Genomic DNA, 14497 nt, shown 5'->3' on the forward strand with positions numbered 1-14497 from the left:
TCTGCGTGTGATTTTACCCTAATATAGGATTTTACAGCATCCAAAACGGACACCGGATCAAGCTTATACGCGAATTTCAGTCATTTTAGTTAAAAAGCGACGACACCGGATCAAGCTTATACGCGAATTTCAGTCATTTTAGTTAAAAAGCGACGACCTTTAAACCTTAATAAATGCACGACCGGGCGTCCGATTGACAAAGGGTCTGAACCCCAACGACCAGGAGAACCTCCCGGACAAAAAAAGAAAATTTGTCCCCCGAGGCGGTCTAGCATGCAAATCGGAGCGGGCGTCCCAAATTTGGGTACCCTGTCCCAAAATTTGGACCGTACACACTTACTAGGGTGCCCGTACGATGACCGCCCAAGGATCAAAGGATGGCCGCCCACTATGTGGTCCACACGTACCCTTACGTGGACACCCATGCTGCCCCAGACCAGATAAGGTACATGCGTACCACTCCTTTCCCGGACAACCGGCACCGTACCTTTCCCCTAGACCCATGCAGGCCACTGATCCATAGCCTTTGACGGTACATCGTCCTTTCATCCTTGCTTTGCGCAGCGCCCGTATCCTCACCCCTCAGCTATATAAACCCTCGCAGATGACACGCATCTCTATGCTGCGTATGCCCTGTTGTACTGTCGTACCACCGTCCATTCATGTGTAGCATACTTGTTGTAGTACAGCCGCCCCTTGCAGCCACCCCTCTCCCACCCCCTCATTTGCCTCTTTTCAGATAAGCTAATTTTCCTCCATCCCCCTCTTGCTTAGAGGCAGTGTCCTTAACTCTTCTTCCCCCCGTGTGAATAGACTTACATCAGCCCTCCCAGCCCTCTTGCTTAGAGGCAGTGTCCTTAACTCTTCTCCCCCCCGTGTGAATAGACTTACATCAGCCCTCCCAGCCCTCCTCCACGTTTTTGGTCTTAAGGACATCTCACAATCCCCCCCCATTTGCGTAGACTTTAATAAGGGATTTTTGCCTTTAGATAGAGTTCATACGCTATAATCTTTTGCTCATACGGTGAGCAAACGATCTTAGAATTGAGATCCGACTGAAGTGTTTCGACCGCAGCAGAGCGAGCTCTATAAGGTGATATCCAAAATGGCCCCATCCTGGAAACGCCAAAATATTGCCCCGAGAGGAGCACGCAACAACGAAATTAGGGAAGATGCTCCCGATGCGGCTCCAACCCTCTCGCTTCAAGCTCCTCAAGTAAATGGTGGCCAGGTTAGATTGGTTATGTTTTAAAGAAGCATTTTTTTCTTATTAGTGCTAATAAATGTCTATCTTTTCCTTTTAAAGTAATGACATAAAGTTGTATGAAGTTATGAATTGTGTAATATTGTATTCAATAAATTGCATTGAAATTGTTATCTTTAAAGAGTGCAGTTTTCCTGGCTTCAATGCTAACTCCGTTCCGTGCTTGTGTAGCTGGGCGGCGTCATTAGCAAAGCCCGGGATTGGCCCAAGGTATCCCTCATACCATTGGGAGAATAAGGTTCACCGATTGAGGCGAGAGGTTATGATGCTGTCTAGTTCTGAGGGCCCAGGCTAGTGCGGTGAATAAGCCCACCCTAGTGTGTAAACATCCCTCTGAGGGGCGGGAGGATCGAGCGATGATGGAGCTTGAGAGGGCGATAGGCCGGCTTGAGTTCTCGCCAACCGGCCGACGATGAGGTGCATGGTCCCGTAGGGTTTTGCCCAGCATGTAGAGGCTGGAAGGCCAAATTCTAGATCATCGGCACAATAAAGGAAAAGAATAAGAGAGCCAGTTTGGCTTGTACAGAATTGATTCATGTATCAACTTTTATATATATATCTTATCTTTGGTATGATTGTATTGTGTAAAAAGGCTGTTTTAACAAACCTTGTGAAAACGGCCGTAATTAAGGAACATGTTTATTTATGTCAAACAGTGTGGTAGGATTAATTAGAAAACAAATTGACGCGTGGGTAGGGTGGAAAGTGGGAGGATGGAATGCCCCGATGGCACCATCCTATGGATGGGTGGACCCGATTAGTCGGGTAGCTTTCCAACAGATTAAGTGAAAGCCCTACGTTAGATAATTAGGTTCTTGGGCAACTCTATTCTAGAAGACTAGGTCAGCGGCTGTGCCTTGCATGGATGAGGAAAAAAGCGTTGCCTCTAGAAATCAAGTCTAGTAGTTGCCCAATTTATGATAAATTACCCTATGGGTGATTTGACTTTTAGAAGATCACGCTTCCCCTGTGGGATAGGACTAGGTCTTACCTATGAATCGTATCCTTGAATCTCTACATGAAGATCACGCTTCCCCTGTGGGATAGGACTAGGTCTTACCTATGAATCGTATCCTTGAATCTCTACATGAAGATCACGCTTCCCCTGTGGGATAGGACTAGGTCTTACCTATGAATCGTATCCTTGAATCTCTAAATGGTCAAGGTGTCAATAAATAGGAAATTTTCTCCAAGCTAAGACTTAGTGGACTATCTTAAGTGTTTTCCCTATTTTAGAAGGGGGAACCTTACAAAACAACTATTTAGAAAGCTTCTCAAGCTTGAGAGGGTTTGAGAAGAAGAAAGTCATTGAGATAAATTGGAAAAAACCATAAAATTTGATTTTACCTCCAAGTTTGGCTTGATTCTCTATTAGCAGTGAAGCCCCCAACCAATCAATTGGTCCACCAAGAGGAGAAGAGCAACTCCAAGAGTTGTTGTAGAGAGAGAGAGCTCCAAGCTCCCAAGAGAGAGAAAAATTTAAGGGATAATAAAAAATATGATTATTTTAATATAATACTGGCATAGTATAGCTCCAATATTCTTTTTACCAAAGGCTGAGGGTCTATTTATGTGAGGGAGGCCACTAACCAAGTCCAATTGGGTTCTAGAATTTTTCAGTTTGACTCAATTTGGACAAGATTTGGATCAGTTTGGCTCCCTTTTTGATTTGGTTTGATCCAGGAGAGAGGAGAGATAAAAATATCACAATTTTTTTGAATTAAAAACCCTTCCACACATGTGAAAAAGGCACCTACCTCAAGAGTCCCCCTCTCCTTACCAAGGTGTCAAAAATTCATTATTATTCCAAAATATCTCATTTTTTTAGTAATATCTCATAATTTTTAACTAATAAACCTTGTACTCAGTCAACTCTTCATCTTATGTGAGCATTTACTCATTTTTGGGTATTTTCTTTTATTATTTTAGATTTATCTCATCCCAATATTTGGATTAATCCAATTGGCCCATTGAAATTGGACCATAATCCAAAAATTTCTGAAAATGTAGACCCTTTGGCTAAGGTCCCTTATACACATTTTCAATTAATTCCTAATGCACCTTGGAAAGTTCATTTTGAACTTATGTTTCAGGGGAATCCATTTTAGACACTAGGAGAATTTTTATATCCAAAGATATCTTAATTTTGGATTATCTCTCTCTAGACATTTTCTCTCTATAGGCCAAAACAAGGTAAAACAAGATCTTTCTTCTATTTCAGAGAGGGGAATAATTTCAAGAATAGAAGGGGAGGTTCTTACAACTTTACACCTCAAAAGCTGGAGGGAGGAATCTTAGAGTGTTGTTATCATGCAAACTAGTAGTTACTTGAAGCATGGTTACGTTGAGATCCTTCTCGAGGTGCATGTCTTCTATCTTAGAAACCCTAAGTGTTTGAAGAGTGTCTTTCATGGTGTCAATGACAACCTCAAGCTCCATTTACTGCTTTGAATAGACAATACTGCTCTTTGGTAAGGATAATAATTCTTCTTGTGCATCTTTTAGGCTCTTTCTTAGAGCCCCAAGTCATTGCTAGCCTTTACTACCTTTGCAGGCTCTAACTCATGTTGTGCACTTCGTAGATCTTCTTAGGCCTTGCTTAAGAGCCTCCTCAAATGAAGAACAATTTCCTTCATTCTCTCCAAGTCATTTGGGTTTGTACACGACATTGTGGAGTGACCAAGGCGTACTCCCTTCTTCTTAAATAAGTGATGAGTTGTTTGATGAGGGGTGTGGCTTTGGCAGCCACACCCCTCTATCATTGTGGAGTGACCAAGGCGTACTCCCTTCTTCTTAAATAAGTGATGAGTTGTTTGATGATAGAGGGGTGTGGCTTTGGCAGCCACTTCCATCATGGTAGGTGTACGATTAGATGTGATAAACTCCTCATCACATAAATCCCCAAAAAACTCAAGCTCTTTTGGTGCTTGCAAGTCCTTATTACTCAAGCTCTTTTGGTGCTTGCAAGTCCTTATTACTCATCCTCCATGTCTTGAAATGGCTCTCATAATAGCCTTTGTCTTGCAAATCTTGCAAATATTGGACAGCTAACTCTGCCCATTTGAAGTGGATGGCCGAACCACTCTCAATAACCAAAAGGCTAAACTCTTTCACATACCCCTTGGCAAATGCTGGAGTGATCTCCATGTTTGTGGGAGGACACTTTTGGCACACTTTGTGATGAAACAATATCAGATGCTCGTAGACATCACCTACGGATATGGCTACATTTGATGCGATGCTGATTGGGATCCTTGGCATGTTTGAAAATACTGAACCACTCCGCGTCATCAATCAATTGATCCCACCTCAACAGTTTTGTATCAACACCTTCCATGGAGAGGCCATAATCTGTATTGAACTCTACCATGGTTTGACAGAACTTTATTTGTCTTGGATTGACTACCTTAGGAGCTTTCCACTGGCCTACATATATGCAGAGAGAGAGAGAGAGAGAGAGAGAGAGAGAGAGAGAGAGAGAGAGAGAGAGAGAGAGAGAGAGAGAGAGAGAGGATACTAGAACCTGTCAAAGTGCTCCTTCCCTTCCCTGTAGAGGCGACTTCATACTGGACTGACGGCCAGATTGCAATGGAGAGGTCTTGCTTCTATCAAGTAATTTCACCCTTTTTCGGCGTGGTGGAGAGCTAGACTTAGCTCTTTGAGGACGTGTTTTAGAGCTTCTTTGCCTAATTCCCTACACTTGTTTCGCTCTTTGTAGCAATGGAGAACCTGACTTTGAACTTGTATATTCTTTTGGCGAATACTCTGAGCCAATATCTTCTTGCCTCCTTCCCCTAACAGAATCCGCGCTTGGCCGTCTTCCCCACTCTCCCTTGCTTGTTTGCGGCCCCCCACCTTCTTCATCACTCCAGAACTCTCTGCAACACCCAGGAAAAACTTCCTTTCTACCTTAGGAATTTGCGATGTGAGTAGTCAAATCTTCTTTCTACCTTACAAAATTGCATACGAGTAGTGAAATCTAAAAATTCACCATAATTTTGCATGAGTACATATATATTTAGCACGAGTCATTGCTTATAATTTACCACGAGTACCAAATATGATTACCACAAGTTATATCAAAACAAATAAAATAAATTTGCATATTTTACATATAACAATTATTCTTTTTCATATGCTAGCAAGATATTCTATTTGGTACATGCTAACAACCATAAAAAGCATAGCACGTTAACATGCTTACACCCATGGACATAATCCAATGTCTATCTAAACTAGAATGCATCTTTCCAAAAATAAGTACTCATTGGCCTATCTTAACCATAGCTTATCATCAAGATTGGTAATCATGTATGAATAGAAGGCTTTGCCTCAATAATACAAGGGGAATTTACTCATCAAATATATGTATAAAATATATATCTAATAATTTACAATGCTAGGGGGATTTACTCATTGCCTTAAGCTATAATAGGTCTCATTAGAAAACAAGTATCATCAAGATTATTAATTATGTATGAATAGAAGGCTTTGCCTAAATAATGCATGGGAAATTTACTCATCCAATATATGTGTAAAAAATTACCAATTTGACCCTAAATAATGGCGAAATTTCCAATTTGACTCTTGTATTTTCAAAAATTTCCAATTTGATCCTTGTATTTTCAAAACTCCCAATTTAATCCTAGCATTTCCAAAATTTACAATTTAACCCTAGTATTTCCAAAATTCTCATTTCGACCATACCAAAATACCGAATTGGCCTTAAATTTGACTAAAATTCTCATATTGACCCTTGTATTTCTACCATTTTTAATTTGGTCGTATCAAAATTACCATTTTGATACGACCTTTTGTTATAATTACCACATTGGCTCCCAAAAACTAATGGCTCCCTAAATTATAGTAGAACTTTGCAAGAAAACAGAAGAAATGGAAAATAAAAGACACATTATAAATCACCTTAAATTGGCATTACAATACTTTCAATTTGTCATCTTAGTTTGAGTCTGGACAATGCAAAGGCCATGCACACAAAATTGACAATCTTCTTGAAACAAAAACATGACAATCACTCCTCTAAACACAATCCTCTAAATCATTTCAGGAGTCTACTATTATGGGTGCTTTGCAAGTGCGAGAATTGTGGCATGTTTTGACTCACACCTTGAGAATGTGGAAACACATTTCTCTCTAAAGCAGTCTTCAATGTGTACGTCATTGTTATGGTTTCAAATATTCAAATCGTAATTGGATGGCTCCCAGCTTTACCATGCTACACATTTAAGGTGAATAGAGGATTTTTTTTTTTGGTTCTGCTTGACTAATGTTACGCCTTAAATGCCAAACCCTTGACGCTATCCATATCTGCAAAATGAAGACTGCTTTAGACAGGAACGTGTCTTCATATGCTCAAGGTGCAAGTCCAAAACGTGTCTTCATATGCTCAAGGTGCAAGTCCAAAACGTGTCTTCATATGCTCAAGGTGCAAGTCCAAAACGGGTCATAATTCTCGCACTTACAAAGCACCCATTAGCAGACTCCTAAAACGATTTAGAGTATTGTGTTTAGAGGAGTGATTATCATGTTTTTGTTTTTAACAAATTGTCAATTTGGTGTGCATGGCATTTGTATTGTCAAGACTCAAACAACTAAGATGACAAATTGAGAGTATTGTAATGACTATTTAAGATGCTTTATTATGTGTCTTTTATTGTCCATTTCTTCTGCTTTCTTGTAAACTTCTACTACAATTTAGGCTACCATTAGCTTTTGGGGGCCAATGTGGGAATTATAGCAAATTTTAGGGTCAAAATGGTAATTTTGAAGAGCAATACGACCAAATTAGAAATGGTAGAAATACGAGGGGCTATATAAGAATTTCAGTCAAATTTAAGGCCAATTTGGTAATTTGGTAGGGTCAAAATGGGAATTTTGAAAATACTAAGGCCAAATTGGGTTTTTTTGAAAATACTAATAAGGTCAAATTGGGAATTTTGGCATAATTTAGGGTTAAATTGGTAATTTTTCCTATAAAATATATATCTAACATTCTACAATGCTAGGGGGATTTACTCATATAATATATGTATAACACATTATGCACAATGTGGTTTTAGCTTGAACAAGATGGATATGTAACATGACTAGAGTGAAAGGCATGCTAAAAATGAAACTATACACATATTTCATATTGCCTTAAGTATGATATTTTACATGTAATAGCTTTACAAAAAGAAACACTCCACGTCAATAATGTGATGTACATAGTACATAATAGAAGTGTCTATCGTAGTACATAATAGAAGTGTCTATCTTAGTACATAATAGAAGTGTCTATCTTAGCATGAAAAGTTTTTTTAAAAAAGGTTCCTCATTTTATATGGATTTTTCCTTAAAAAAAGCTTGAAGTCATTTTGCCTAGAAAGGTGTGAAAAGAATTGCATCCAAATTGAGTACATGGGATAGCTTAGAGTGACGATACCAAATGTGGTGTAGACTTGCTAGTGATAAGAACCAATTCATTGGAGGGCAGCTTCTCTTTTTCATAAGTGCATGTCAATCATTTATAAGAACCTTGATGACACTAAAAGAAAAGAAACCACCGCATCACAATAATAGAGACATCCTTAAAGTCAAGTGGTTGAGTATTCAACAAGATGTTACAAAAAGTAGATATTGAAAGTTCAATAATTGTGGCATTGCTCTTAATCTATTGATTGTTTTTTTAAAATGTTGCATTATAGTATCTTTTTTGTGACTCTTGATAGAGGATATAACAAAGACTTGGCATTAGAGTATCTTTTTTCATAGGAGATACAACAAAGACTTGGCCATTAGGAGGCAAGGGGCAAAAAAGTAATGCTTACTTCAAGAAACAACAGTGACCATTTCCCTTAGGAAAATAGTGAATGGTTAGAAAGCCTCACCATTCATGAAAATCATCATCATGTTCATATATACCTTTGGTATACAATTATTTATTGAAGTGAGATAATGAATCTTTCCATCTCTTAATCATCCAGGTTTTTGTTACGTCATGTGGCAAGCACGCACCTCCTACAACATAGAAATTGAAAATTTAAGGAAGGTTGAAGGATTGGTGTCGAAATTCTCACAATGTAGCAAGTTTAGAACTTACACTATCAAAATTCAAAGGTATTTACACGAATTTGAGGAAGGTTGAAGGATTGGTGTCGAAATTCTCACAAATCAAGCAAGTTTAGAATTGTCACTATCAAAATTCAAAGGCATTTACAAGAAACCGGGTTTTTTTTTTCCCACTCCAAGGTCATGCCCTTACATGGAGAATCCAAAGTGGAGGACTCCAACTTACAAGGATGTAAGCCCCAAGTGTGGATCCGTGCACCTAAAAATGGCAAGTATTAGATTGTGCTTGGTTTTGTGTGGCCTTATTACTTAATGTGTGTATGGAATAAAAGAGTAGTGAGCTCATTTGTGACGAGAGTGTTGAAATGGGGACAACTTAGTGACTACTATGTTGCCTCAGCTAAATTTAGTTGGCAGCCCATTTGGAGAGCGGTGCCAAAAATGGCGGGCTGTTCATGTTGATAACTATCAAGGGTGGTACGAATTAGATATTCGGTTCGCACCAATTAAATAAAAAAAACGTGGCATTTTTTATTAAAAAAACCACACGAGTGACGAATCACTTGCCACGTGTTGCGTACGTGCAGGTGACAGGTGGGCTTCTGGCTGACCAAGTCGGCAAACGCTGGAAATTCTTTTTTAGTTACACGAAAATATTATCTATTAGTTAAAAACTCGCAATTATCAATATTATTCTTCTTTTGCTAGCTATCTATTAGTTAAAAACTCGCAATTATCAATATTATCCTTCTCAAAATTCAGAAAACTACAATAAATATTATTGTCAGTCAAATAATCAGATGCCTGATTGACTTTTCGCATCCTTAGATTCATCCACGACCGTCCAATATGGGCTGGATAATAAAAATAGGCCATATTTTTTTTTATAAAATTGTTTTTAAAAAATGTGGCTCCCAACGCGCTTGTTGCCCACGTTTACTCACGCCCACAATAAACGTTTTTTTTTGCCCGGCTTTATTTTTTTAAAAAGAAAAAAAAATCCAAATCGTCCGACAGACCCGACCCTGCCGCTGCAGCCTGCCGGCACCGCGCGGCGTCGTCACGAGTCACGACAATCTCCGTCGCACATCAAATTCGGTAACGTCGTCACTATCATCCCAGCGAATCGCGCTCAATCAAGTGCGCGGATATTGCACGAATTGCCGTGACGCCACCGTCCCAGCTGCCGGAGCTGTTGCCGTCCGAGCTGCCGGCGCCCATCAAAACCGTCCGCCATCAAAACTGTCACCGGGGAGCCCATCAAATACGTGTCGTCTAAGAATCGTGACAATTAACGTTTAGAAATCTACCAATTTGCGTGCGCATTTGGGCCACTTTGTTCTCTCTCTCTCTCTCACACACACACAGAGTGTCACACACACGCACACACTCAGATTCGTGTATAATATGCCTTTCCTTGGCCGGTTGTGACACAGTGACCAGTCCCTCACTACTGCACCTCCTTTGTTCTTACTATTCTCTCTTCTGCCTTCTGAATCCTGATCTAGTATACCCACATAATACACCCTTGTTTTATTGTCTCTCTTGATTCTCTGTCTCTATCCCTCTAGCCGGCCCATGCTGCATTTACAATCCCTTCCCGTCAGGCCATTTTCACAATTGTAGCCACTCTCATACTTCATTACTCTCTAATGTACTGTGTATGTAATGTTTGCCCTCTTTGCTTTGCCAATTTGATCATTCGGATCACTAATCAAGTCCGCATTAATTATCCTCATCACCCTCTTGTTGAACCTTATCTTGAATACTCCCTTAGCGCCCTCTAATCTTATCTCAGATACTCCCTAAGCACCTTCTAATCAAGTTTCTCACCCCATCTCTTGCTTGTTGTACATCAGTTGCCCCTCTGTTTATTCACGTGTTCCTCGATCATGCTGTACCGAATGGATATGACCATGTACGGATTATCTTTCTTAGAAGCCAGATTATTTAGTTTTAAACACAAGGATTAGTCTGGCTTCGTGTAAGCTTGCTTATTGAAGGGATCAAAGAAACACTTTGACGTTTATGCACTCTCAATTGTTGTGCATATAGCTCTTGATTAGTGCTGATAACAATCCTAATTATTTTAACCTCATTCCTTGATTGCCTTGAACTCTCCTCAACCTCTCACAATCCATTTCAGATCTTTCACAAGAAAACTCAATCACTTGCATGGATAACAGCTATGGTGAATTTGATCAGACCGTGTTGAAAGCAGCACCCTCCCAACATCAAACTGCTTACATTGACACCCTTCTGATCAGGCCATCATTTGGTGCAAACATGCAGCTTCCTCATGGCTTCTGTGAAGCAGCTTCTAGTGTCAAGTACGAGGACATGACATCAGGCCTTGCAGGCATGTTTTCTAGGGCAGCGGCAGCGCAGCTCTATGAGAAAACTCAATTCACTGACACTTTGCGGATGAAGAGCCATTCGACACTTTGTGATTTGAGAACCATCCGATCAGCACCCCTGCCATCATCTGTGCCTGTGTTTGACACCATGGACTTCATAGCCTCTTCCAATTCATTTAATTTTCTGAGATCTTCAGAGCACATGGCTCCATTTATGGAGGCCTCATCAATATCCTCCACCAAGAGTGAGAAGGACATTCAACTGTATGATCCAGAGGCTGATTTTAAGCCTGCAAAAAATACAGGCTCTTCATCAAGGTTTTCAAAGAGCACGGTGCAAGCATTGCAAGTACACAATGCTCAGCCAGGCAAATCCCTAGGATCGGGCTTGCCTTCTGCAGCCACAACATTGCTTGAATCTTCAGCAGAATGCATATCAGCCTCCTTGCATGCTCACCCAAGTGTCCCATCTGACATCTCTCCTGACATGATAGCCAGCTTGTCAGATTCCGCAAATTCTCTAAGCAAGCAAGATTCCTCAGTGCTAACTGCAGAAGACTTGGACATGGATCGGTTGAAGAATAAGAGTCAGAGTAGTAAAAGAAGGTATGCTATTCATTTTGCTAGTGAAGCATATCGTATGATGCCCCATGTGTGTGTGTGTGCGCGCGCGCGCGCGCGCGCGCGCGAGCGAGAGAGAGAGAGAGAGAGAGAGAGAGAGAGAGAGAGAGAGAGAGAGAGAGAGAGAGAGAGAGAGAGAGAGAGAGAGAGAGAGAGAGGTTTATTATGTTGTAGTACAAAAGTTTTGTTGTATGGATTTTGGTTTCAGAAAGACACAGCAAAAGAAAGTTGTTTGTGTACCAATTGGAGATGGCAAGCAGAAGGGTGAAGCACCCCCATCAGATCAATGGGCATGGAGAAAATATGGGCAAAAGCCAATCAAAGGGTCACCCTATCCAAGGCAAGGCATTACTATTGGTTTTACAGTGGTAGCCTTAAATTACTAGTAGGTTAGGTTCAATTAGCACAGATTGCCTGCATTTAAGCATGTGCTAAGACATTGATAAATCATGTATGTGTGAAGCTAGGTTCAATTAGCAAAGATTGCCTGCATTTAAGCATGTGCTAAGACATTGATGAATCATGTATGTTGATATATAATTATCAAGGGAAACCACCATTGGAATGCATGTGTGCTAATATTTTTAATGCTGATTCTTAATATGATTGCAGGGGTTATTACAGATGTAGTAGCTCCAAAGGCTGCTCTGCAAGGAAGCAGGTGGAACGCAGCTGCACCAACCCGACCATGCTTGTAGTCACCTATACATCAGACCATAACCACCCTTGGCCTGGCAATAGGTCTTCGAATTTGGCTATTGCGTCGAAGCCTTCATGTTCAAAAGACAAGTGCCAAGGTCAAGCTGAGGAGGCTGCAAGCAGCTGTGAGGTTGGTAGTGAAAACCTGTTTTCTTCCATCATCAATTCACGAAATGCAGTGAATGACCAGGTGGTTTCTTCATTAGAATCTCTACAAGATGAAGAAAGCAACAGCTTGCTGAGGGATGTGAACCTCTGTTTTCTCTCAAGGACAACTACAGACGAGGATGATGTTTTTGATGATCTTGGGGAGCTTCCTGAATTGTCAGCCATTTTTAATAAGGGCTTTTTGGAAGAGAAGCTCATGGATGATGTGTATGAACAATATGGGTTCTTGTAGGTGTGTTTGCTGTATGATCTCCAGATGGGTTTCTGTTTGGAAGAGAAGCTCATGGATGGTGGTATGAACAATATGGGTTCTTATAGGTGTCTTTGCTGTATGATCGCCAGATTGGTTTCTTTATGATGTTAGAAAACAGGTTTGGGTAGATGGGTATACAACGATGGGCTCATTTGCATGATGCACAGTTGTGTGGATTTGTAAACAAGGGTATACATCCATGGGCTGCCTTGCATAGCATTGGATATGCTAATTATCTTGAAGAGATTCAAAATGACAACATGGGTTGCCTTTCACAATGATGGGGAGATGAATTGCCACCTGCAAGTGACATGTTTTCCATATTGGGTACTGTGAGTACTGGACCTCACACACACAACATGAGTTACCATGGCAAAACAGCATGATTTCTCAAATTGGGCTCTACCAGAGGTGGTTTGCTTTACATTACAGCATGGCAAAGACATGGGTTGCCATGGATGCAAATGTGTTTCGGACAGCTCAGCGGGTGGGTTTTCGTACAAAACAGGATGGGAAGATGTGAACTGTTATGGGAAGACATGGGCAGGAACATGCAGGCAGGCATGCATGAAGGCGCGGGATGCCATGGTAGAAAAATGCTTGTGTGCATGGGAGGACATGGGTCACATGTACGGCAAACCGATGGCCATACATGAACTCATGAAGGCGTGGGTAGTAACATGCTTGTGTGCATGGGAGGACATGGGTCACATGTACGGCAAACCGGTGGCCATACATGAACTCATGAAGGCGCGGGTAGAAACATGCTTGTGTGCATGGGAGGACATGGGTCACATGTACTGCAAACTGGCCGTACATGAACTCATGAAGGCACGGGTTGCCATGGGAGGACATGGGTCACATGTGCAAACGTGTGGCCATACATGAACTCTTGTAATTTTTGCTTTAGATGCAGATAGGCAGCAAGGAGTGTCAAAGACAAAGGCATATTGCAGGTAGTGGCCATGTTCATTATAGTGAAATGGCATTGGGGTGTTGTACATATATCACCTCTTGTAATGTGGTGGGTAGAAGCTCCTGAAATGAGGTTTCTCAATTGTGATAGTGAAGCCAGTAATTCATTAATGCCCAATAATCAGCTGATGCACTAAGGTCAAACCTTAGAATATCCATTAGTTGTTTATTCGAACCTTTGGTGACCTTATGAAATAATTACCTTCAGATGGCCGAAAAATGACTAATTACGGAGCACTTGAATTCTTGGGCTTTCTCTGTATACCAGTCCATCATCAGTATTGACATTAATGTCATCATGCAAAATGACAATCGGTTTCTCCTTAAGGCCAGGTTGATTATGACTTTACAATTTCTATAAACCTTAGCATCTTCATCACTTTCGAAATTGCTCTTGCCCATGCAGACTCCATCCCATTTCCTAGTCTTGGGAATGATATGTATGAGGCACCATATAGTTATGCTTTCCAATGTGGAGCATTATCAATAATAGATGTACCTTATCGATCACACACCATACTCATGTGTCTATGTTCTGCTAGTATATCAGTGCTACACACCATTGAGCCTACAACCATCACCCGCGAATGTTACTCGTTCACACTTAATCTCATAAGAGGGTGTGCAATCCACACCATTGAGCCTACAACCATTACCCACGCATGTTACTCGTTCACACTTAATCTCATAAGAGGGTGTGCAATCCACACCATTGAGCCTACAATCATCACCCACGCATGTTACTCTTTCACACTTAATCTCATAAGAAGATGTGCAATCGTATGATGTCGCTATTGATTCCCACAACATGACCCAGGCCTTACTTGCATGACCCAGGCCTTACTTGCATGTCCTACACCCTTCCATTGTGTCCCACACTTTGTAAGTGTGTACTTGTTGTTAGGGTTGTAATATTCTCTCCTCGCTTTAGGAATCATCGTCCTCGGTAACAAACTTTGCAGGACCAATGTCACAAGAACAACAAGAAATCCCGAAGAGTATGGCATGCTCTTCACTTAAAAACCAAACATATTAGCTTGATTTCCTACAAATTTAATCGACTCATTTGCAATCCCTTCCATGTCTCCA

At 40.8% G+C, this 14497-nt stretch overlaps 1 protein-coding gene across 1 annotated transcript; it reads left to right on the forward strand.

The window, feature by feature from the left end:
• Window positions 1–9767: 9767 nt before the first annotated feature.
• Window positions 9768–13651, forward strand: LOC147615713 (uncharacterized). Its single transcript, XM_086778289.1, has 3 exons — window positions 9768–11298; window positions 11522–11653; window positions 11926–13651. The coding sequence occupies exons 1-3, from the start codon at window positions 10511–10513 to the stop codon at window positions 12410–12412; spliced, it is 1407 nt and encodes a 468-aa protein (XP_086634415.1). The 5' UTR covers window positions 9768–10510; the 3' UTR covers window positions 12413–13651.
• Window positions 13652–14497: the final 846 nt, after the last annotated feature.

Source organism: Cibotium barometz, chromosome 39, assembly GCF_041138505.1.
Source record: "Cibotium barometz isolate CiBa-2024 chromosome 39, ASM4113850v1, whole genome shotgun sequence".
NCBI lineage: Eukaryota > Viridiplantae > Streptophyta > Polypodiopsida > Cyatheales > Cibotiaceae > Cibotium > Cibotium barometz.